Source organism: Canis lupus, chromosome 13 (genome assembly GCF_011100685.1).
Source record: "Canis lupus familiaris isolate Mischka breed German Shepherd chromosome 13, alternate assembly UU_Cfam_GSD_1.0, whole genome shotgun sequence".
Lineage (NCBI taxonomy): Eukaryota > Metazoa > Chordata > Mammalia > Carnivora > Canidae > Canis > Canis lupus.
Window position 1 is genome coordinate 29,647,665 of NC_049234.1, and position 22,267 is coordinate 29,669,931.

General features: G+C 40.1%; 1 protein-coding gene across 3 annotated transcripts in view; it reads right to left on the reverse strand.

Moving 5' to 3' along the window:
* The window catches only part of LRRC6 (leucine rich repeat containing 6), a 70,679-nt gene that overhangs the window by 25,517 nt on the left and 22,895 nt on the right, over positions 1 to 22,267 (reverse strand). For 2 of the 3 annotated variants that reach the window (XM_038555539.1, XM_038555541.1), the window contains exons 5-10: positions 21,523 to 21,716; positions 14,407 to 14,598; positions 11,797 to 11,874; positions 6,633 to 6,698; positions 2,767 to 2,836; positions 1,733 to 1,828 (exon numbers count right to left, since the gene is read on the reverse strand). In XM_038555539.1, coding sequence (XP_038411467.1) covers positions 1,733 to 1,828; positions 2,767 to 2,836; positions 6,633 to 6,698; positions 11,797 to 11,874; positions 14,407 to 14,598; positions 21,523 to 21,716 — 696 coding nt within the window. The remainder of the gene's footprint in view (positions 1 to 1,732; positions 1,829 to 2,766; positions 2,837 to 6,632; positions 6,699 to 11,796; positions 11,875 to 14,406; positions 14,599 to 21,522; positions 21,717 to 22,267) is intronic. The other variant, XM_038555540.1, reaches the window with a different exon arrangement.

A 22,267-nucleotide genomic window follows, 5' to 3' on the forward strand; every position in this document is an offset into this window, starting at 1 on the left:
GGATGGCTAAAATCAACCTCACAAGAAACAACAGGTTTTTGGCAAGGATGCCGTGAATTCCCCTATCTACCTTTTAAAAGTGATAATGATAGAGATATATAAAGGAATGGTAAGAGGAAGTAATTTAATAATTAATCATTTAAAAGAATTAAGGACAGAGGCAACATACATGGATGCTATTTTAGCACAGTAGTCTAAGACCTTAAAAACATATACCTTAAAGGAAAAATGTCATTCATGGCTTATTATTGAGAAAAAAAAATAGAACCATTCTGAGTCCTTCTATGTAAATGATCTTATCTTCAACTACACACTTTTAGAATACTTTAATGAGTCATTTTTTATACTTTTCATGTGTATTTAACATGAAAAATTTAGACAGATTCAAAAACAAAAAGGATAAGGGAAATAGAATGCTATATTTAAAAGTTTCACAAGCAGGGACAGAGGAGGCTTTCTGATCAATCACCTGGCACTCTGCAGAAGGTGCATAAATCATAGCTCTTGATTTTCTTTTAGGAAATAATGGTTATCACTTAATCTTTGGTCTTTTAGCTAGAATGGAAGTTTTGGTTTTGTTTTGTTGTTGTTGTTTTTAAAGAGAGATTGCAGATCACAGTGCCAAATAAATGTGTCCTTCAGAGGACTGGGGTAATTAAGTTATCTCTTTGATTCCCCTATAGGCTATTCTAATTAGCATACAAGCACTTCCTTAATTCGCTGTAGTCACCAAGGACAATGTGATTCTGACAGTTGTGTTTGTTATTTTGCTGCCTGACAGCAAATTGTATTTGCTGTTTTATTGACGGAGAGTAAAAATACATAATTGATTACCCATAATCAATCTGTTATAAATCTGGCTATGGGAAAAGGAAGGATTAATAAATCATTATAGAAACGTCCTGGGTTAATCAAGTTTGTTCTCTGTGGCAGCCACTCATTGCCCTCATTCTCCTGTTCTTCTTCAAGAGCATTTGACTGGCTTCTCTACTTTTCCCCTTTGAAACCTGAGTGACTGGGGCACAGCTGACCCCACCCCAGGTCATGGGATGAGACGAGAGTAGCCAAATATAAAATAATAGAAACCAAACAAAGTACTATCATCCCTTTGGCCAGAGATTGGTTTCAGTGCCCAAGGCTAAGCTAATCAAGACTTGTCGAGCTTCTCAACTAAATTGGCCTAATTAGTCCAGAGGAACTCTGGTTCCACAGTGTTGAGAAAGCTCCTCTCTTTGTGTCTTTTTCTGAGCTCTGTTTGTCAATCTTAGTGAAAGGTAAGGACATGATAGAATGTCACCCCAATGGCTGCTAGTGCTCCTCTCAGGAAGGAAGCCAGCTAACATTGGAAAGGCCCTGACCTGCCCCTGCCTGAGCCCTCCTACCTCCTCATGTCTTGTTACTAGAGATGGGACATGTCTTTATGGTTAAAAGTGGTGGTGCCTGCCCCACTTGGAAGAACTATGGGATGTATACACCCCCACTGCTGCTGATACTCTGGCTGCAGAGGCAGGAACCACCAGTGCAGTGATGGCAGGATGGGTGCCCGTAGAGCCCACGTGCAGCCTAGTCTCAGACCTTTGTTCTCACAGGTCCCAGTTCCCCTGACTGAGCTGAGCTGAGTAGGTTTTCTGGCTCTCTCAACTGAAAGAAGTCATCATTAGCCCTGATAGGTCAAGTTTCTTCAGGAACCAAACTATCCAGACTTGACATCGATCCAAGTGACGTTGCCTACCTTGGGCATGCAGATCACCAAATGCCCTGTTGTCTGAGATCGCTTAGCAGAGCTGCTGTCAGGTTTGACTTCTGCAGGAAGGACAAGCTGGAATGGCTGAAAAATAAACAGGAAGCATCACAGAGTGTGAATACATATAACGTGAGAGGGTTACTTCATGAGGTATTTTCGTTACCAATTCGAGATTCACCATTCCATTTTTAAAAACATGCTTAGACTTAGTAGGAAAAAAAATAATGTTTGGGCTATGCTTGATATGCATGAACTATTTTTACCTATTGTAATGAATGGTCTAAAGAACAGTCATCAATCACAAACAGTGAAACAGCCGTTGGCCCATTTATGTTAACATGGCTAATAATAAAGAATTTATAGATAAAGCCTCTTGTTATAAATCATCAACATATTTTCATTTTAAATCCTTCACATGACTCCTGTGAATGCTCATAATCAGCAAAAAATAGCTTTTCAGAGATGCCTGGGTGGTTCAGGCGGTTAAGCAAACGACTTTTGATTTTGGCTCAGGCTATGATCTCAGGGTTGTGAGATGAAGCAATACTTTGGGCTCCAAGCTGGATCTGGGGCCTGCTTAAGATTCTCTCTCTCCCTTTCCCTCTGCTCTTTTCTCCTGCTTGCGTTCTCTCTTTCTCTCTCTCAAAAAATGCTATTTCAAAAATAATAAGATTACAGCTACTATGAATAGAATCATTGGCAATTTAAAGTGGGTATATTATTTAAATATGAATTCAAGCACAGGTTACCACAATATATAGCCACTTTGTTGGCTTTGAGAGAAGTACTAACATGACAGACACAAGTTAAAAATGGTAATTTCATTGAGCTTCACAGTGGTTAGTCAGCAACCATTCCTGCTGTATGCCACTCCCACTGTATAAAATCACATGTCTAAAAAAGAGCTCTCTTATTGGGCTTCTTTTCCTCTCTTTTCACATCACTTTAATAACTTTTGAGGCAACCTAGCTTAGTTTGAGGCTTAGCTTTTGAAATTGTAACAGTCTGCCCATTATGCTTACCTTTCCTTTGACCGTGACTCGCACGTAAGTTGGCTGCACATCAACATTGATCAAAGAGGTGTCCATATACCTTGTATCAAAATGAAACGTACAAATCTTACAATTTTCAAAAACAGTAAGTTGAAAGAAGGGCAAATAAAAACTAACATGTACAGAACCGTTTTAAATGAAAGAAGCTTACAATTTCCATGCTAAACAGGTCTTAAGGAATTTATCTTACACTAATCCCTAAACCAAAGGAAATTCAATAAATCAGCAATTTCATTTTTAGACCCACTTGGCATTGATTGCCCCAACCTAAAAATATCTGCGGCCTGAAACGCCAGAGGTTTGAAAAAAAAAAAAAAAAAAAAAAAACAGCTTGCCATGTTCTTTCATGAATATTTTAAGCCCCTATGACTGACATGAATAGCCAGGAATGCTGAATCCACGACACTTGGGGAAGCAGCTCCTGCTTCCTTAGCTGCCCTCCCTCCCCTGCAGCTGTTCTGCAGCTGCCAGGACAGCATCCCAGGAAGAAGACTGGCTCTGCTTCTCCCTGCAGAGCCACCTCCTGCTGAACAAGCAAAGCCTTCCATCTATGGCCCTGACCCCAGGATCAGGGGGCAATTGCTCTCCTTGACTTGATGAGCAAATGAAAGAGTCGGGCTTCATCTCGCTTGTTTAGACAAATAATTATACGTTGTATAATTGCACATTTAAAAATATTGATCGTGAACATGAGCAAATGCAGTGATGATTCAAAAATCACAAATGTTAAGGCAGAGAGGACAATACCAGGGCTACGGGCACAGTCTACAGTCACACGGGAGAGACTGTGAGGAAGGGTCTCTACCCTTTCCTGCTCTGTTACCTCAGACCACATTCCTGAACTGCTCTAAGCCTCAGGTTCTTCATCTGTAAAATAGGATATGAAGTGCCCAAGCCCTGAGATTGCTGTGAAGACATGCATAGTGCCTAGTCCGGAGTTGGTGTTCAGAGCTGGTGTGAAAAAAGCATCATTCTTTTATATTTAATAAGATTTCTTGTAATAATAAAAAGCATCAGCAACGTTTCCTAAAGCCTCACGTTGAATATCTACAACATTAATGGATCACATCTTCTTGTCCACACGTAGGGCCTCCTAAAGTGTCCATCTGCCCCCACATCCAAGGTCTCTCCCCGTGCTGGTTTCCTCTGCCTGAAACAATCTTCTGCTGGTGCTCTGCAGAGCTCACAGCTTCTCACCCTTCAATTGTCAGTTCGTATCAGCAGCTTCCCTGACCATCCTCAGCACTGCCAACCACCAGACTGCACACACCATTGGTCTCCACCGCTGAACTCTGGCCCTTTCTGTACAGCACGCTTCTCCCTTGGTAATTACTTATTAGATGCCTGTCTGTTTATTGTCTGCCTTCCTCTGCAGGGTCATAAGCTCTAGGACAGCAGAGACTGTATCCAGAATGTGCCAGTTACAGTCTCCCTATACCAGGTACATAGCAGGTGTTCTATAGATACTTGCTGGATAAAGACAGGAAGCATATACGAATGAATGAATGAATGAATGAATGAATGAATGAATGAACTTAATTTTCATATAAACATCCATGTGCCAATGAAGATCACAAGGAATTTAGTTTCATTAGTTCAGACAGAATCATGGGAAGAGAAGGATTTTACTACCTAGACAGGAAAAATCTCACCATTCCTTGAAAAAGTATGTGATGGGGAAAGTTTTCATTTGAGGACTGAATATGAAGGAGCCAAGAAGCTACAAAGAGAAAGGGGTACACATTCATTAAATTCCAGGAATATGGCCTAAACATAGAAAGGACTTAAAAGGATGAAAGAATGTTTAATGAAACACAACAGAAAGGGAGCTTGGGTTGCTGCAGGGACAGAGGACATGGAATCAGCTGGAGAAGAGCCAGAAGCTCTTATAAAGCAGGTAGGCTGGCAGTGCAGGGGCAGAAGAATTAACAGGGGTGTCATGGGGCATCTTGGCAAGAAGAGGAAGGTGCACACTAAGAATTAGTCCTTCTTCATAGGAGCCAAAGGCAGAAACAACCAAATGCCATCCACTGGTCAACGGATGAACAGAAATGTGGTCCAGCTGTACAGTGGGATACTACTTGGCCACAAACAGAGGGGAAAGTCTGACACATGCAACAACACAGATGAACCCCAAAGACATCACACGATGTGAAAGAAGCCAGACACGGAGGCCATCAGTGATTCCACTAATCCGAAGTATTGGGAATTGGCAACGCTATGGAGACTGAAGGCAGATTTGTGGTTGTCGAGAAAGGAAAGCAAGGAATAAGTACCTAATGGGTACAGGTTTCCTTTCTGCAGTGATGAGAATGTCCTGGAGCTAGGTGGTGGTAAGCCTGCACAGCATGGCAAAGTCACTAAAGCGCCATGAATCATCCACCTGAAATGCCTGCCATGATGAACTGTAAGTGTCGTGTATTTTATCACAATTAAAAAACAACATTGGCCCTTGGCCCATGAGTACATGTCCTAATGTCCTAGCTCCTTGGATTACTGTATTTACTTTGACAAGACTTATGCTCTGAAAATTTACTCGGTTTTAGATAATTTCAGAATAACAATCCCTCTAACTCCACTGGGTTTACTTGGAGATTAAAGAGAGCACCCAGAAAAGGCCTTCAGATCAGAAAGGACTTCATTATAATTCATGCATACAAATGTTCACTGACTCCCAGTACTGGTTTTCATTAATTCGTTCACTCAGGCATTCATTCATTCATTCATTCATTCACTCATGTTGTGCCAGGTGCTAGGTGCGGGTGTTGGTGCTGGAGAGACAAGGAGGGAGGATCAAACAAATGAAGTTCCTGCCTTGACCATGCAGTTTTAAAAATACAAGTAAATGTATGGTTTTGTCAGACAGAAATCAAAAAGCATGAGAGGTGGAAGGAGGTGCTGGTGCAGGGAGAGGCACTGTCTTCTATCGGATGGTGGGCAGAGAGGCCTCTATAATAAGGGACCTCTGACCAAAGGCCCATAGGAAATGAGGCAGCAGCCATGTGCGTACCTAGAGTGACAGCGGTCCAGGCAGAGGGACACATGGGTGCAAAGCCCTGAGGCACTGGTGTGCCCAAAGCGGCTGGAGAATGAGAAAGATGCCTCGTAAGTGGATACTGAAGTAGGAAGCATGAAGGACTCATAGAACGAATTTGGAAGTACTCCATCTCTTTCTATCTTTCCAAACAGCTTTAGGAGAATAGGTATGGTTTCTTCTTTAAACGTTTGATAAAATTCCCCTGGGAAGCCATCTGGCCCTGGACTCTTGTGTCTTGGGAGGTTTTTGATGACTGCTTCAATTTCCTCCCTGGTTATTGGCATGAAGGACAGTGAGCCCAAACCTAAAATCCTCAAGGAATGAGACAGGGTGGGACAGCTGGGGCAAAAGTATCTGCTGGAGATAAAGAAGCTACAGGTTGCACCCCTAGGTCTCTAAAATCGGGCTGAAAGATGGGGAGGGGCCTCACCTGAGGCTTAACTGTAAAGTGCTTTGGAAAAGCACTTTACACAAAAGCGCAGTGGCAGTAGGGAAAGCCGAGGGGGCCTGTGGTGTCAGCATGAGTAAGCAGCAAAGCTCTGAGAATTATTTAAAATCTGCCTTAGAAAAAAATACTGCAGAGTTCATAGCCCTGGGATTGTGGGTTTATTTACTTCTGTCTTTGTTTTAATTTCCACGCTCTTTCAAATTACAGTAAGTTCTTGGTCTTAAAAAAAGGAGGACTTCCTCATTTGGCAAACCAAATTCCATTTCAAAATACTTCAGAACTCAAGAGATGGCACTGAGAACAAAACAGAAAGAAAGGACATTAAGTAAACCCATAATAAGATGTCTTTACCTATAGACAGCAAGGTCCAGGATGAACTGGTTATGTTTTTCATCATCTTTCAAGGAGAAGTCAAGTCTAAGGAATAATCCATTTGGGGGGAAAAAGAGACAATAGCTTTAGCAATACAGTATAGATGACTCATCCCATTTTCTAAAGTAAACTTGGTAATAGTTATATAATAATCTCCAATGACAAACTTATTTTGGTAGGTGGACAATAAAATGATTATGCTATTTAAAAATTTCAGCAGAAACCTACGATATATTCATAAATTGTTTACATTGTTAACATGTGAGACTCCTAAGGTAAATAACATACAAAAAAATTAGCATTGGTGCAGACATAGAGACATCTGGTGGTTAAAGTCTTCTTTTCTATTTCATTCAAATTTGCTAGAAGCAAGCTAAAACCCTGGAATTATTTATGGGCAAGTAAACATATTTGCATCTCTGTATCTGCATTCTATTCCTCTAGAGTTTTTTTTTAAGATTTTATTTATTTATCTTAAAGATAGAGAGCATGAACGAGTGAGCATGGCAGGGTCGGGGGAGAGGAACAGAGAGGGAGAGGGACAAGTAAACTCCCCGCTAAGCACAGAGCCCAATGCAGGGCTCAATCCCAAAACCCTGAGATCGTGACCTGAATGGAAATCAAGAGTCAGATGCTTAACTGACTGAGCCACCCAGGTGCCCCTATCCCTTTTGTTGTAAATAGTCCCATCTTCCTTCTTTCTCCTTGTAATCAATTTTTTTTTCTCCTTTCAGAAAAGGAGACTTTGGCATCACCCTGGAAAATGCTGAGACACTGCTGATGATCCATCACCTCCATAGAGATGATGAAACAGAGGTTCTGAGAAGTTGACACAGCTGGGGAAGAGGTCATATGAGCCTGGAGAGGCAGGATTTCAAAGTCCTACATCTTTCAACTTCCTAGGTATAACTTCCATTGTGGCAACATACCATTCAGAATTATTTGGTTGATTTATTTGGAGCACTTCACCTGTCATATTATTCCATAAAATATATAATCCAACAATATTAAAGAATGTAAGCTAAATTGTTTGGAACAATTTGGCCGTCAGCAGAACGTCTGTGTGTGGCCGTCCCTCTTGGTGCTTTCAACAACCCAGCCATGTGGGACTCTAGTAGCTCAAATGAACCATGCATTCATGATATCATCTCAGGGGCTTTCTTATGTGCTGGCTTCTCTGCCTTGATTGCTTATTCCCCAATTGTCCAGCCAGCCAACTTGAACTCTCCGTTCATATATCACTTGAAAGGTAATTTCAGAGAGGTTTTCTATGGCAGAGATTGTTATTCATTCCCCACGGTTCACTTCCCCTATACCCATAGTAATGGAACACCTGATTTTTTTTTTAAGATTTTATTTATGTATGACAGACACAGAGAGAGAGAGAGAGAAAGGGGCAGAGACACGGGCAGAGGGAGAAGCAGGCTCCATGCAGGGAGCCTAACGTGGGACTCGATCCCGGGTCTTCAGGATCACACCCTGGCCAAAGGCAGTGCTAAACCACTGGGCCACTGGGGCTGCCCAGGACCCCTGATTTTAATGAGAAACATGGCTGTGCAGAACAAAGATGACACTTTCCAGCCTCCCTCACAGTTGTATATACTCATGTAATTTAGCTCCATGAAGGAGAGCATGCTCTGGCCCTCTCCAGGGATTTCCCTCAAGAGAGGGAGTGTGCCCCCTTTCCCCTCTCTCTTCTTTTTCACCCAGTTGAACAGAAGAGATTATGAGAGGCCAAGAGATGAGCCACAGAGACTACTTAGCAAGCTGTTGCAACTGTTCAGGCAAGAAGCAGATGACACGTTCTAAGATGGTGGGGATGGAGTTAGCGAGATGTTATCACAGTATCAGGTGATACTGAAGGAAGCAACCATAGAGTCACTGATAAAATGACAGAGAGAAGAATCAATGATGTTCCAAGGTTTTTGATCTTGCTAAAGGCAGGGATGCTCACTACTGAGTTGGAGAATGCTTGGGGGACAATCACGTTATGAAGGAAAGTGGTAGTGGGCATGGAAAACTTGCAATACCTACTTTATATTCACATGGTGAGGACAAACAACTAATTAAATGTTCAAGTCTTGAGTTAAAGAAAGAAGTTTGGTCTGGTTGAAATGTAAAGATAGTGTTCAAAAGCTGTGGAATTTGGTGAGAACCCCACAGAGTTGATGTAAAACAAGAAGGCAGCTGAGGAGTTGGCCCTGGAGCACTTAGGTACATCACAAAGAGAACCCAGCAAAGCCTGTGAAGATGAGCCATAGTAAGGTCAAAGAATCAGAAGCAAAGAGAAGAAACTGCTATATGAAGAAATTAATGACAGGAGGTGGTGGTTGCACCTGCGTAGTTCAGTCCATTAAGCATCCAACTCTTGATTTCGGCTCAGGTCATGATCTCAGGGTCCTGGGATGGAGCCCTGTGTTGGGCTCTTAACACTGAGCGAACTAGAGAAAGGGAGTTTTCTTGTTTTTATTTTAAGATGGATGATAAGACAGCATTTGTATACTGATGAGATGGACCTAGTAGGAGGGAGAGAAATGATACGGAAGAGAAGAGGTCAATGCAAGTCCTTGACAGCAAGTCCTCTTCCTGAGGAGAGGAAGTTCAGCCACTGCAGCAGGAGAACAGAGAATATGTGGTACAGGTCTAGGGATGCTGACAAATTGGATGAGAAAACTTCTAATGGCTTCTGTTTTCTCTAAGGAGTAAGAAACAAGGTCCCCAGCTAGGACCACAAAACAGAAATAAGAAGGGAGCACAGGTGTGAAAGCAGCTTACGGGAGACTGGGGAATGAATGATCCAGGAAAATACAATGATTACTGGAGGTCCACTTGAGATCCATGGTAGTAAATTTATAGTAAGACCAGCAAGTAGAGTTGGATGTTTTCCTCCAGTCATCCATGAGAGCAAGTCCAGGAATGTTTGGCATGTACGATTTAAATAGGGTGGAGATGAGGATGTGAGAATGAACATGAGGGAAGAAAAGAAGGATAAGAGAGTTGAGGGCGAATCTGAACAATAAAACAACAGCAGAGTGACAGAAGGTGAGAACATGAGGGGCAAAGGGCAGGCAGCAAGTTCATGAAGACCAAGAACTGATTCTTGGTCTTCACGGGGGGGTGGGTGATTGTTGGGGTGCAGGGAGCTCCTTGGGAGCACAGGGGATGGTACCCTGCAGGACACTTTGAAGATTCCAGAGGTGGAAGATATATGGAAGATGGCAAATCTGAGAATAAAAGTGGATTGTGTGGCTGGGCTGAGGGGGGACATGATGGCAGAGTGTGAGGCGGTGGAGGGCTGGAAAGGCTAAGGCTTGGTTGGATGGTCTACAGGGAGGATGGAGTCATATGACTGATGATGGGAGGAAAGGCAGAAACAAAGATGCTGGTCTGGGTGCTACAGTCTTCCTGCAGTGACTGGGGCAGAGGATGAGTGTGAGGGTTGAGCAGGGGTTAAGTCCATGACTGCAGAAGGACAAGGGTGGTATATCTAGATGGCTTATGCTCCCAGGGGCTGGGAACTTTTAGGGAAAGGGAAGAGAAATGGTCTGAAGGTGGCTGTGAGGTACAACCTTCCTAGTGGTATATGTAGTGAGGAAGAATAAGGAGGGCAGCTATAGAAGCAAAATCCTTCATGTCCATTCATGAAAGAGTAAGGGACATTGAGAGAAAAGGTTGAGGACAGAGGCTTTGCTGATGAGGCACAAGCTCCAGAGGGTACGGTGGCTGTGAAGAAGGGGGTTCAGGGAGAAGGAAGAGAATGAAGTAGATTAGGAGGTGTACAGAGCCACATGGGAATAACTTTCTAGGTGGTGACAGATGACCTAGGAGGGTGGGGAAGGGTGACTACAGCAGGATGGAAGTAGGCAGTGGTAAGGGGAGGTGGTAGGTGTTCAGTGCTTCACAGAATCCCCCTAAAGAGAGTTAGCAGTAGGGTCAGGTAACATGGGCAGTGTGGTATGAGGAGACATAGTCTCACCAGGGGCCCAGAGAGCTCTGAGGGTCTCAGTCAGACCCTGCTGTAGGCTGAAGAGAGACAGTCTTCCTACTAGATTGCTGAGCTCAGCGAACACAGACCCAGGTCATATTCACTGCCGGATCCTCATGCCTAGCATTGTGTCTTGTGTTACAGTAATTTGGGCAGGATAAAGGAGGGACGTGTTTTGTGGCAGATATAAATGACCATGGAAGTCACTAGAACTGGGTTAGCCTGAGCAAGTCAGACACACCAGCCATTTGCTTGGGCAAGTCACTCTACCTTTCTCAAGCTTAGGTTTCGAACCCATGAAAAAACAAATACTGCCCATCAAAAGAGACTGCTATGCAGAGAAATAAATAATACCTGGGAACAATCAAGAGAGACCCTTTACCCTGGTCCTGCCATAGAAAATGAAAGGAACACAAACAGGCTTTGAGCAATGAAATGAGGCCAATGAGGTTTAGTCCAAAGGCATTTTGGTCTGTACTTTGGCTATAAAAGGATTTCTTTCTTTCTTTCTGTCTTTCTTTCTTTCTTTCTTTCTTTCTTTCTTTCTTTCTTTCTTTCTTTCTTTTCTTTCTTTCTCTTTTCTTTTTTTATTATTGCTTTGCTAGTTTTAAATTTTAAGACAGCCAAATAGGGTAGATATTATTATACCAGAGGATTTCTAGTTTGAATATTTTCTCTCTCTCTCATTAACACCATTGAATTATCTATATCAGTTTCTTTCCCTGGCCCTCAAATACTTTGTAGACATTGCCCAGAGTGTAAAGTAGACAGACACACAGGAGAGGTTACCAGTATTCTCAGCCAGCTTGTTCATGGTGGAACTTTAAAAATTAATAAACATAACAATAATGCACTTGGAATTTGCTGGCAGAAAACTGTATATGATCCAAAGTTTCAGGGAATACATAAATAACTAGATTTCCATATGTCAAGATCACGTTCTGAATGCCAAGAAAATGAAGTCTAATGCTATGCACTTGAAAACATCATAGATGTTCTGCTTTCAAATATGCACAAAAGGGTATTTTTATTAGGCTCATCAGGCTTGTTAAGAGCAGTTAGATATATTCTCCAAAGAGCAAACCTACAACTATAAACCACTGAAATCACCACCACCACACATTTTGCTTCTTTGAGTATCTCTTTGGCCTCACGTACTTGGGGTCATTTACATTCAAAGCTTTCCCGTCTTTGGTGATCAAAATCCTGGGTGGTTTCACTTTCTTCTTCTTTTCACTTAAGATTGGAAGAAAAGACAATGGGGAGGGAGAAAAATAAAGAGAATGTAAAAGGAATATCTTTGTGAAACAGTTTAAGAAAAATTGATCAGATATTTGTGAATACATCAACAATTCACTGTCATGAAGTCCATTATTTTCCTTCTATGCTGGGAACTGACAATCAAGCCAGATTTCTGTAAGACTGTATCTATATCTGTAAAGCAAAAATGTGACCAAGGCAATTTTGCAAATAATTCAAATGGGGGGGGGGGCTCCTTTTCGTGAAGCATCCATGAATATTTAAATTAGTCTATTTTATGCATGATTTACCCAGATAACTGTCAATTCTCCATTTGTGTATACAGCCTCTGCTTTAGTTAAAATTATAATTTTTAAAATGCCAAGTAGATTCTATTCTGTAGAAATAAAAATACCAGTACATAAGACTCTACGCAAAAGGATGTCTATCACAGTCCTATCTGTAGTGGCAAAACTCCAGAACTATGACGAATGCCCATCAGTGTTGGAATCAATGGCTCAATTGTGGTATACTCATGCTATGGAATAGTTTGTGCCTGTTTAAAAATGTGTTTGCTCTTTATCTGCTAATCTAAAAAGTGATAGGAAATGTTGATGATGTACTTAGTGAGCACAAATACATAAAAGAGAAGTCCATTTTTGTGTTTTTTAAAAAAAGATCCCAAATCAAACATTTGCAGAGATGATTTATATGATTTTACAGGGTGGAGAAAGTTCCGGTGGGATGGATCCCAGCCTGCTAACACTCATTACCAAAGGGAGTAGAGACAGGAGGAAAAAAAAAATGTGCAGAGAGGAAAGATTCATGGGATAGCATGAAAGAAAAGTGTCAAATGCAAGTTCTAGCTATTTAAAATTACCGAAGATACATAAAAACTTAAAAAGGCATATATGGACAAGTCCTGGAAGACCAGACATAAAATGTGTTTAGAAGATGGACTGTAGGCAATTCTTTGCCTTGGATTTCTATTCTTTTAATACAGATTTTGTATCAGTTAATTGTATTTTAAAATGCAAATTTATGCACATTTTTCTGCATTTTAAACTGGGTCCCCAGGTCCAGTAAGTTAATATGTCCATGCACTACATTATTCTCTATGACCCAGGACAATTAAGGGACAACCAGGAGAAGCACGAACATCTCAGGGACCCATAGAACTGGATACACTGCAGCATCCCGCATGCAGTGACTGGGACTTTTATCCAATCCAGCTGGATTTTTTTTTAGGCTATCAGGGAGAGAAAAAAAAATGTTTCCTGGCTTCAGGCTCAATACAATGTAATACACAATATATTGTACTATATATACATTTTACATATGTATAGAAATATAAACATGAGTGTATATATGTGTGTACATGTGCATAGATGTCAGAAATACAATACATGTTATATAAAAACATGTAGAATTTCCATTTCAGAAGGTTCTTAAATCTGCAAAAACACTTTTACATCTATTAGCTCAAATGATTCTCTTACCAACGTAGTGGGGTAGGTAAGACAGGGACGAGAAGCCCCGTTTAACAGACGAGGAAACAGAGAAGTTAGGTATTTGCCAACATCACACAGACAGTAAGTGGCAGAGTCAGCACATGACCCCACAATTTTCTGACGCTATTCCAATGCTCTCCCCAAAGCCTCCAGCAGACTCTCTGTGTACAGACCACCAAAGTTTACAGATAAGCATTTTGGATAAAATTCAATTCTCATTTTGATACCTCCCTATCATTCTGTCTAATGAATAAAATGGCATGAAAGCAGCAGTGATTGCTAACAGTCTTTTTCAATCTTTTAGTTTCTTGCTCTCAGTTGATCATCACAGGATGAGATGCTGCGTTTCACTCCTGTAACTGCCATGCAGATGAGGGTATATTGGAACTAAATGATCACATTACCAAGCACAGGAATTAGAAGTATTTCCATAAGTGGCACATTTTACATACTAGACCTGAGCAATGACATGAAATGGAATGACACAGAGCTTAGCTTTTAAAAAGCCTCTCTGAGAATAACAGTTTAAGCATTGTAGCTTCTAACAAATCACCAAATTATATCTAAACAATTCAGAAGTGAAAGCATACTGCTGAACGTCCAAGAGAGTTGTATTAGGAAAACAGAATGCCTAGTGAAACTAATTTCTAATTTTGCAAATTACAAGACACAAACGAACTTACTCATCCTACAAAGGGCACTTTTTCTTGGTGGTGTGATAATTAGTATCTCTAATCTGGACCATACTTCTTGAAAGTTGTTTAAAAAGTCAAAGACATACAGACAAAACCCTAAGATATCATTCATGATATGCTGGGACAGAGGGTCCTCTGATATCAACAAGTGTTAGTAGATACAATACAACAGGAAGCTGAGCTTAGAAGAAGCAAAGTCAATGCATGCATGATGGCTAGCAAATATTTAACACAGATGACGAGTAAAATCACGTGCAATCATGAAAATATAATCCCTAGGACAGCATTACATTACTCTCAATGACAGGAAAAGCATGAAATACCTTAATTTTTCTTGGTCTTTCCGTTGTTTTTCCATATGCCTAAGTGTTTCCAGTCGAGATTCAGGAGTAAACAAAGAGGGCTTGTTCCAGAATTCGAAGTCATCTTCGCTATCCTTGAATTTCTTTTGGTTGCATTCTCCTTCTTGTACTTCTAGTGCCTGGACGTGGTCTTTGCTCTCTACTGAAAATGGGCTTGGAAGGAATGAATAGACCAGAGCATGTAAGACCAATCCTGGATGTCTGAGTTTCATCCGTGATGCTGCCCCTTATATCTCTTACACGTTTTTCTTATGGTATCTTCTTACCTTTGAATGACAAGACATCTATGAGAGAGAGCCTACCTACATAAGCCAAGTTGGACGAAGTACTGCCCCAACTGAGGTTGTCCCTCATCATCTAATTCGGGGCACACTGCAGGGATCAGACGGAAGGGCTGCTGGGCCTGGCTGATTAGTCACCCGGGGAGCCTTATGAAGAGCACAGATGCCTGGGCTCCCAGCAGAAAGTCTACCCAGTAGATGTGGAGTCAGGCCCGGGAATCTGTGTTTTATGATATATTTTTTTAAGATTTTTATTTATTTATTCACAAGAGACACAGAGAGGCAGAGACACAGGTAGAGGGAGAAGCAGGCTCCATGCAGGGAGCCTGATGTGGGACTCGATCCTGGGACTCCAGGATCATGCCCTGGGCCAAAGGCAGGCTCTAAACTGCTGAGCCACCCAGGGATCCCTTATGATATTTTGTAATATGTTCTGATGATCAGACAAATTCAGGGACCACTGGGCCTTCCCAATCAACCCATCTCCATTCTGGCACTCCTCAGTTCCACCCTCCATACTGCTCCCAGAGGAATCTTCCCAACAGACAAATTAAATCCTATTTATTTCCAGGTTCTTTAATGATCCTCTATCTCTAATATTCTCTAGTGGGATATTGAGATCTTTTGTGGTAGGGCCTTTCACATATACTCTCTGATGTCATCGCTTTGGATGGTAACAGTGCTCTGTTCTCTGTTTTATTCATGTTTTGTGGATTGTCAGAGAGTTAAATGATGTCTCTATATGACATCAAATGGGCATATGAGGTATTTGACATTCATTCAGTGTGGATTCAAGAAATATTTATTGAGTATCTTCTCTGTGTCAGGCACCAGAGATCCAAGACAGACAATGACACTACTTTGAGGAAATGCTATTCTAGAGGAGGAAAAATGACACCATTCAAACAGTAAACACCAGGAACTTCTCTCGCCTCGCCTCTCCCTGCAACGTACACTATTTCAAAATGACATTACATGAAAGAATCCATGTGAAGCCTTCAGTACCAAGTATGGCAAACAGTAAGTATTCATTAAATGTTAGATTTTGTTGTTGGTACAGAAATGAGATGACACCAAAGGCTCATTTAGTTGACCTTCAAATAAGATGCCTTTTGAAGGGATGAACCAAAAATACTGGAACATGAAATTTAAACATCATAAACAGGACAGAGAAAGATTCTGCTTACACTTTTTTACATATTACAAAATGTAACTAGATAGTTTAAAAAGCAAAATCATGCAAATTGCTGAAAATGAATGCTTTGTCATATAGCTACCGTTCTTTAAACCAAAAAAAGATGTTATTTATTCATGAGAGACACAGAGAGAGACAGGGGCAGAGACATAGGCAGAGGGAGAAGCAGACCCCCCATGAGGTGCCTGACACAGGACTCAATCTTGGACCCCAGGATCATGACCTGAGTCGAACACAGATGCTCAACCACTGAGCCACCCCAGGCATCCCGCTATCGTCCTTTATGGTGTTGAAAAGGCAGTCTATTAAGGGGATCTATAATATTCTCCAACATTCTAAGTAATCATCACTGAAATAATTGGTTCCATTTTCAGTTAAAAGAATTTGTTTTTGCTAGAAAGTGACTAATTGGTTCACTTTTATCTTTCGCAATGCAAAAAGATAAGAATATAAAAATCATTGCTTAAGAAAACTTATAGAAATATCAGCTAAATCACTTAAGTCTCCAAAAGTAGAATGCATGTAAATGCATGCAGCTGGGCAGTGGAGCAGATTGAGCTCATGAAGATATGAACAATGTGCTCTTCAGTCACTTGCTTCAAAGCTGTGCTCTCCGAACTCTCTTCCCACTCGCGAGTACATCTCACAGACCAACAGTCTTGTTCAAGAAAAGTCCCATCTCACCTACAGGTATTGAAGACCTACAGTTTAAATAAAACTTCACTTAAACATCCAAATCGAACATCCTTCCTTTCCCTCTCTATACCCTTTTCCCCTCACCCAGCTCATAACTGGGCTCTGTATGGGGATAGGGGCATGCACTGCTCCAACTCTTCATTGCTCACCTAGTCTTTCCCTCTGTATCCCACCTCACTGGTTTCTTCATCAGGTCCCCCCAACAACTTCAAAAATGTGGGTCTGAGACAATGGATGCGGAGAAGGAGGCAAACATCTCTTCTGAGACAGATGCCCTTATACCTTGACGGTTGGCTCTCTCTCTCTAGGGCTGATATTCTTGGCTTATTATTGGCTTTCTCTTGTGAGCACATATATTGGCTCTTGAAGACATTACGATAGCTTTCCAGGTTCATCATTCTTTGTCTGAGTGATCAATATACCACCAGCTGGCATGTGTAACAAACTATTGACACTGACAATCCACCCCACAGTCTCCTATTGTCACTTCTCTCTTGGGCACCAGCCCTTCAAAGACAGTTCAAGTGCAGTTCCTTGTACCATACGTACATGGCCTGTGGGATATTCATAAACCGTTGCCATGACAGATGCTTGAAGTATAAGCTGATTCTATTAATGCCCATTTTCCTGACCCTTCTGCTCTAGGCTATTCCAGGACACATCTCATCTTTTCAATTTTCCAGGCTGGAAGCAGGCTTCAGATCTAGACAAGGGATGAGATGCTTGCCTCTCCTTCTTGCAGCCCTGGCATCTTTGTGGTGTTTCTTCTTGAAAGATCTTGAGGGATCCCTGGGTGGTGCAGTGGTTTAGTGCCTGCCTTTGGCCCAGGGCACGATCCTGGAGACTCGGGATCAAATCCCACATCGGGTTCCCGGTGCATGGAGCCTGTTTCTCCCTCTGCCTATGTCTCTGCCTCTCTCTCTCTTTCTCTCTCTCTCTGTGACTATCATAAATAAATAAATAAAAATTTAAAAAAAATAAAAAATAAAAAATAAAAAAAGAAAGATCTTGAAAGGGGAATAGCCCCCTACTCCTCTCTGAGCAAGTCAATAATTCACTATTTCAATGACCTTCCTGCAAAATGTCTGGGTTTCTGTTCAAATAGGCTGAATGCAGTCATAGGACCAATGCCTGTAGGACCAGCCAGTCAGTTCTGTGGGGAGGCAGGTAGGCACCTGCAAGAAACCCAACTCTATGCTTCTACTCAATGCAAGCAACAGATCATTTTCAACATTTGTAAACTTGTATAAACCAAGAAGAGGAAATGAAACCAAACACATCTTACGTGAATGTTATAACTTTGATGCAAAACACTGGAAAAAATACAATGAAAAAAAGACTATTATAGCATAAACTCACAAACATAGGTCTGAATATTATAAATAAAATATTAGCAAAATGAATGTAGGGATCTATTAAAAATATGCCATGGTCCAAGTGAATTTATTCTGGAAATTCAAGATGGCTTAATATTGGGAAATCTATGAATTTGACTCACACATTAATAGACAAACATAGTTATCTCAATAGATGCAAAAAAAGCATTTCATAAGATCCAGTATCTGTGATGATGAAAATGCTTCATCAACTTAGAATCGAAGGACATGTACTTAACTCTTCCAAAACCCCATGATCAGAACCTTACTTATAATGAGAAATTGGAAACATTCTTTTTATTGTCAGAACTAGACAGATTCTCACTTTTACAATGGGTATCCCACTCTATCCCGGAGACCTTAGCAGGCACGATAAAGAAAACAAGTAAAAGCGGAAGAATTGGAAAAATTTTTTAAAGTTCTCATTTATTAAAAAAAAAATGTGGGGCAGCCTGGGTGGCTCAGTGGTTTAGTGCCACCTTTGGCTCAGGTTGTGATCCTGGAGACCCGGAATCCAGTCCCACGTCAGGTTCCCTGCATGGAGGCTGCTTCTCCCTCTGCCTGTGTCTCTGCCTCTCTCTCTCTCTCACTCTGTGTCTCTCATGAATAAATAAATAAAACCTTTTTAAAAAAATGTGTTTTTCTACATAGAAAATACAGGATCAGCTACAGCCTAACTACTGTATCTTTTTTAAAAGTTCAGCAAGATTGCTTAATACCATATCAGTATACAGAAATCATTCGTCTCTTTATACAACAGCAAGAACCAATTACAAGAGTATTTTAAAAATCTCATTCTATGAGATACTTAGAAATAAATCTAATAAAAGATGGTGTAAAACCTTTATGGAGAAAATTATGAAACCTTATTGAAGTACTCAGAAGAAAGCCTAAATAAATAGAGAAAGCTATTCCAAAGTTCAGCAAAGAAAGAATCAAAGTCATGAAGATGTCAACTTACCCCTAATTAACATATAAATTAAATGCAATTTCAATCAAAATTACACTAGGGATTTTTTAGGGAATTTGAATAGCAGATTCTAAACTTCTTAGAGAAAAGTAAAGAGCTAAGAACAGCCGAGATAAATTTGGAAAATGGGAATAACTCCTACCAAATATCAAGATTTACCATAAATCTACAGATATTAAAACCATGTGAGCTCCAAATTCATGGAGCAGTCTAGGAGGCTCAGAAATGAACCCATGAGTACATGAGTAGAGAGTATATGGTAATGGGGTGGTGTTAGAGATCAGAAGAAGAACACCTTAATAATGGTGCAGGCAATTAGCTCCCCATATGGGAAATGATTGGTACCCAACCCCATGCTGTCATCAAAGGTTAATTCCCCATAGACACATATGATACTGGAGTAATGAAGAAATTCATAAATGAGACCAAAAAATAACAAAAGTAAACCTAACTACATTACTATTTTTGAATTCTATAAAGAGGAAGCACTTACAAAAATTAAAGATAAATACCCACCATTTGTTTCAACGTGGATGGAACTGGAAGGTATTATGCTGAGTGAAGTAAGTCAATCGGAGAAGGACAAACATTATACGTTCTCATTCATTTGGGGAATATAAATAATAGTGAAAGGGAATATAAGAGAAGGGAGAAGAAATGTGTGGGAAATATCAGAAAGGGAGACAGAACATAAAGACTCCTAACTCTGGGAAACGAACTAGGGGTGGTGGAAGTGGGGGAGGGGTGGTGAATGGATGACGGGCACTGAGGGGGGCACTTGACGGGATGAGCACTGGGTGTTATTCTGTATGTTGGCAAATTGAACACCAATTAAAAATAAATTTATTATAAAAATTTTAAAAAAATAAAGATAAGTCGAAGGCTGGAAGAAGATATTTGCAAAGCATATAACCACTAAAGAATTTGCATCTAGAATATAAAAGAAGCATAAATCAGTAAGAAGAAAACTTACAACTTATTTAAAATAGGCAGAGGACTTGAGGAGAAGAAATATGGATAGCCAATTAGAATAGAAGAAGACATTTAAGATGCTGAAACCCACTAGTAATTCTAAGAATGCAAATAAAGTAAAACATTTGGGTGTATTTAACAACCAACTTGGTTGGTTCAAGTTTTAAAATACCATATTATCTAGTGTAGGCAAAGATCAGGAACTCTTCCTATACTTTTGATATAGGAGTATAAATTAACGGTTTAGAAAAACTGAGCAATGAATATAAAAGTTTAAAAAAAATTCCAAATTGGTGATGTATAATCTCTGCTGAATACTCAAGGAAACTTTCATACCCGCATGAGGAGACGTGTGTAATGTTGTCTGAAGGAAATGAAAGTGGGAAACAATCTAAATGGCCATCCAATGAGGGATGGCTGCATGGGGGCTGATCTCCAGCTGGCATCTACTGGGGGTCCCTGCAGGCTGTGAGAGCCTGTGCACATCCTGATCCGTCAGGGTCAGTGAGTCACCAGCTGTTAGATATTTTGAATATCACCACTGGGATAAACTGTGATTCATCCAATGGAATGTTATTCCCCAGTTAGAAAGAATGAACTAGTTCTACCTGTCTTTGTATGCAAAATTCTCAAAAACATAACGTTGAATGAAAAGCAAAGTTGTAGAAAGATACTGTTTGTGCTAAAAAAACAAAAAAACAAAAAAACAAGCCATTCTTGTTCAAGGAGGCATAATTACATCGTAAATATATTTATAATATGGATGGGATCACATATACCAGATACACACTTAACTATTAGGATGGTGGACAAACTAAAGATGAAAGGAGAATGAGATGGGCTCTCAGGGATATTTTATTTCTTATTTTTAAAAAGATCCAAAGCAAACATGCAAACTATTGATATTTATTAAAGCTGGGTGGAATGATACTGCCTATTGGTTTTTAAAACATTTATATGTGTCTCAAATATTTTATAATTATTACTTTCTCAAGATTAAGAGATTCTGTTTTCAAAACATTTAAAGCTTTCACTATATGGAATCCAATCAACTGACTATAGCTGCAATTCACTTAAACAAACGTGAAAAATTCATGCTTGTTAAAAAAGACAAATTTAGAGGCTTATTAATCACATTAAAATGTATTCATTATATAATTCACAAAACAGAATATTTTATGATGCAATCAGAATTATTTGATTTATAATAATGTGATTTACATTTAACTTTTCTAAAATATCCCTACTATTATAAATCAAAGTTACACCTGTTAATTCATCTTTCCTGTGCATCTTATAGAGATTTATCTGAGGATAATTTTAGATGCAAATTAAATTTGCTAGCTTGGAAAGGCATTTTTTTTTCCCTAAGTAAGGAAAGCCTCAGAGAATTGACACAAACAATGAGACATTCATACTGTTTCCTCCAAAATTCACATCACAATTATTCTTCATATCAGTCATCCGAAATACGATGCTGCGAACACTTTGGGAAAAGAAAATCATTTGCTGCTTTTAACCAAAGTTAAGCAGAAAGTAAGCTCCCATAATTTGATTGCATGTAGAGTAGTACTGACATTTCCATACCTCTGTCCCTCATAACTCCTCTCCTCAGCTTCATTTTTATCCTCTTCTCGCAGGTTCTTCAGAGCCTCTTCCTTGTCTTTGGCTCGTCTGAGGCAGTAAGCTTTCTCTTGCTCTCTGATTTGTTGTTCAATTACTGGAAAGTTCTGCAATGCCTGAATCCTCTCAGATCGCTCTATTTCTTTACCGTCCAACCACTTGAATAAAGAACAACCAACATCGTGCAATTATTCAAAAGTCACAATTTGAATCAGCCCGAATTTGACTTTGATTGGAATATTGTAAATTTAGAAATAAGAAGTAATGCACCATAGTGATAGGGAATTAAAAGCTAAGTAATTAATGGGAAACATCAGAAACTTTGATCAAAACCAATGCTTATGTCATACATGTAACAGAGTTACAAAGTATATTTACTGGCAAAATAATAAGTAGGTCTTCTGTTGAAGCCAATTATTAATTACAAGCTCCCAAAATATATTGATTTTTATAGCTGCTCACTATATAAAGAATATCAAAGCCTCAAGTCAAACCACAGCTCCAAAGTATGACGATGACACTTCTCAAATGCTCTCTACAAAAAAGGGCCTTGTGTGCTAACACAAAGTTGGGCTCTAATATAGAAGGGCACATGTTCTACCCTCCACAACAAGATGCATACACTACATTGTTAACTATTTCATCACCGTTTATACTTGGTGTTTTTATACTGATTTTCCAAGCTGAAATATTAGAATAATTATCTTGA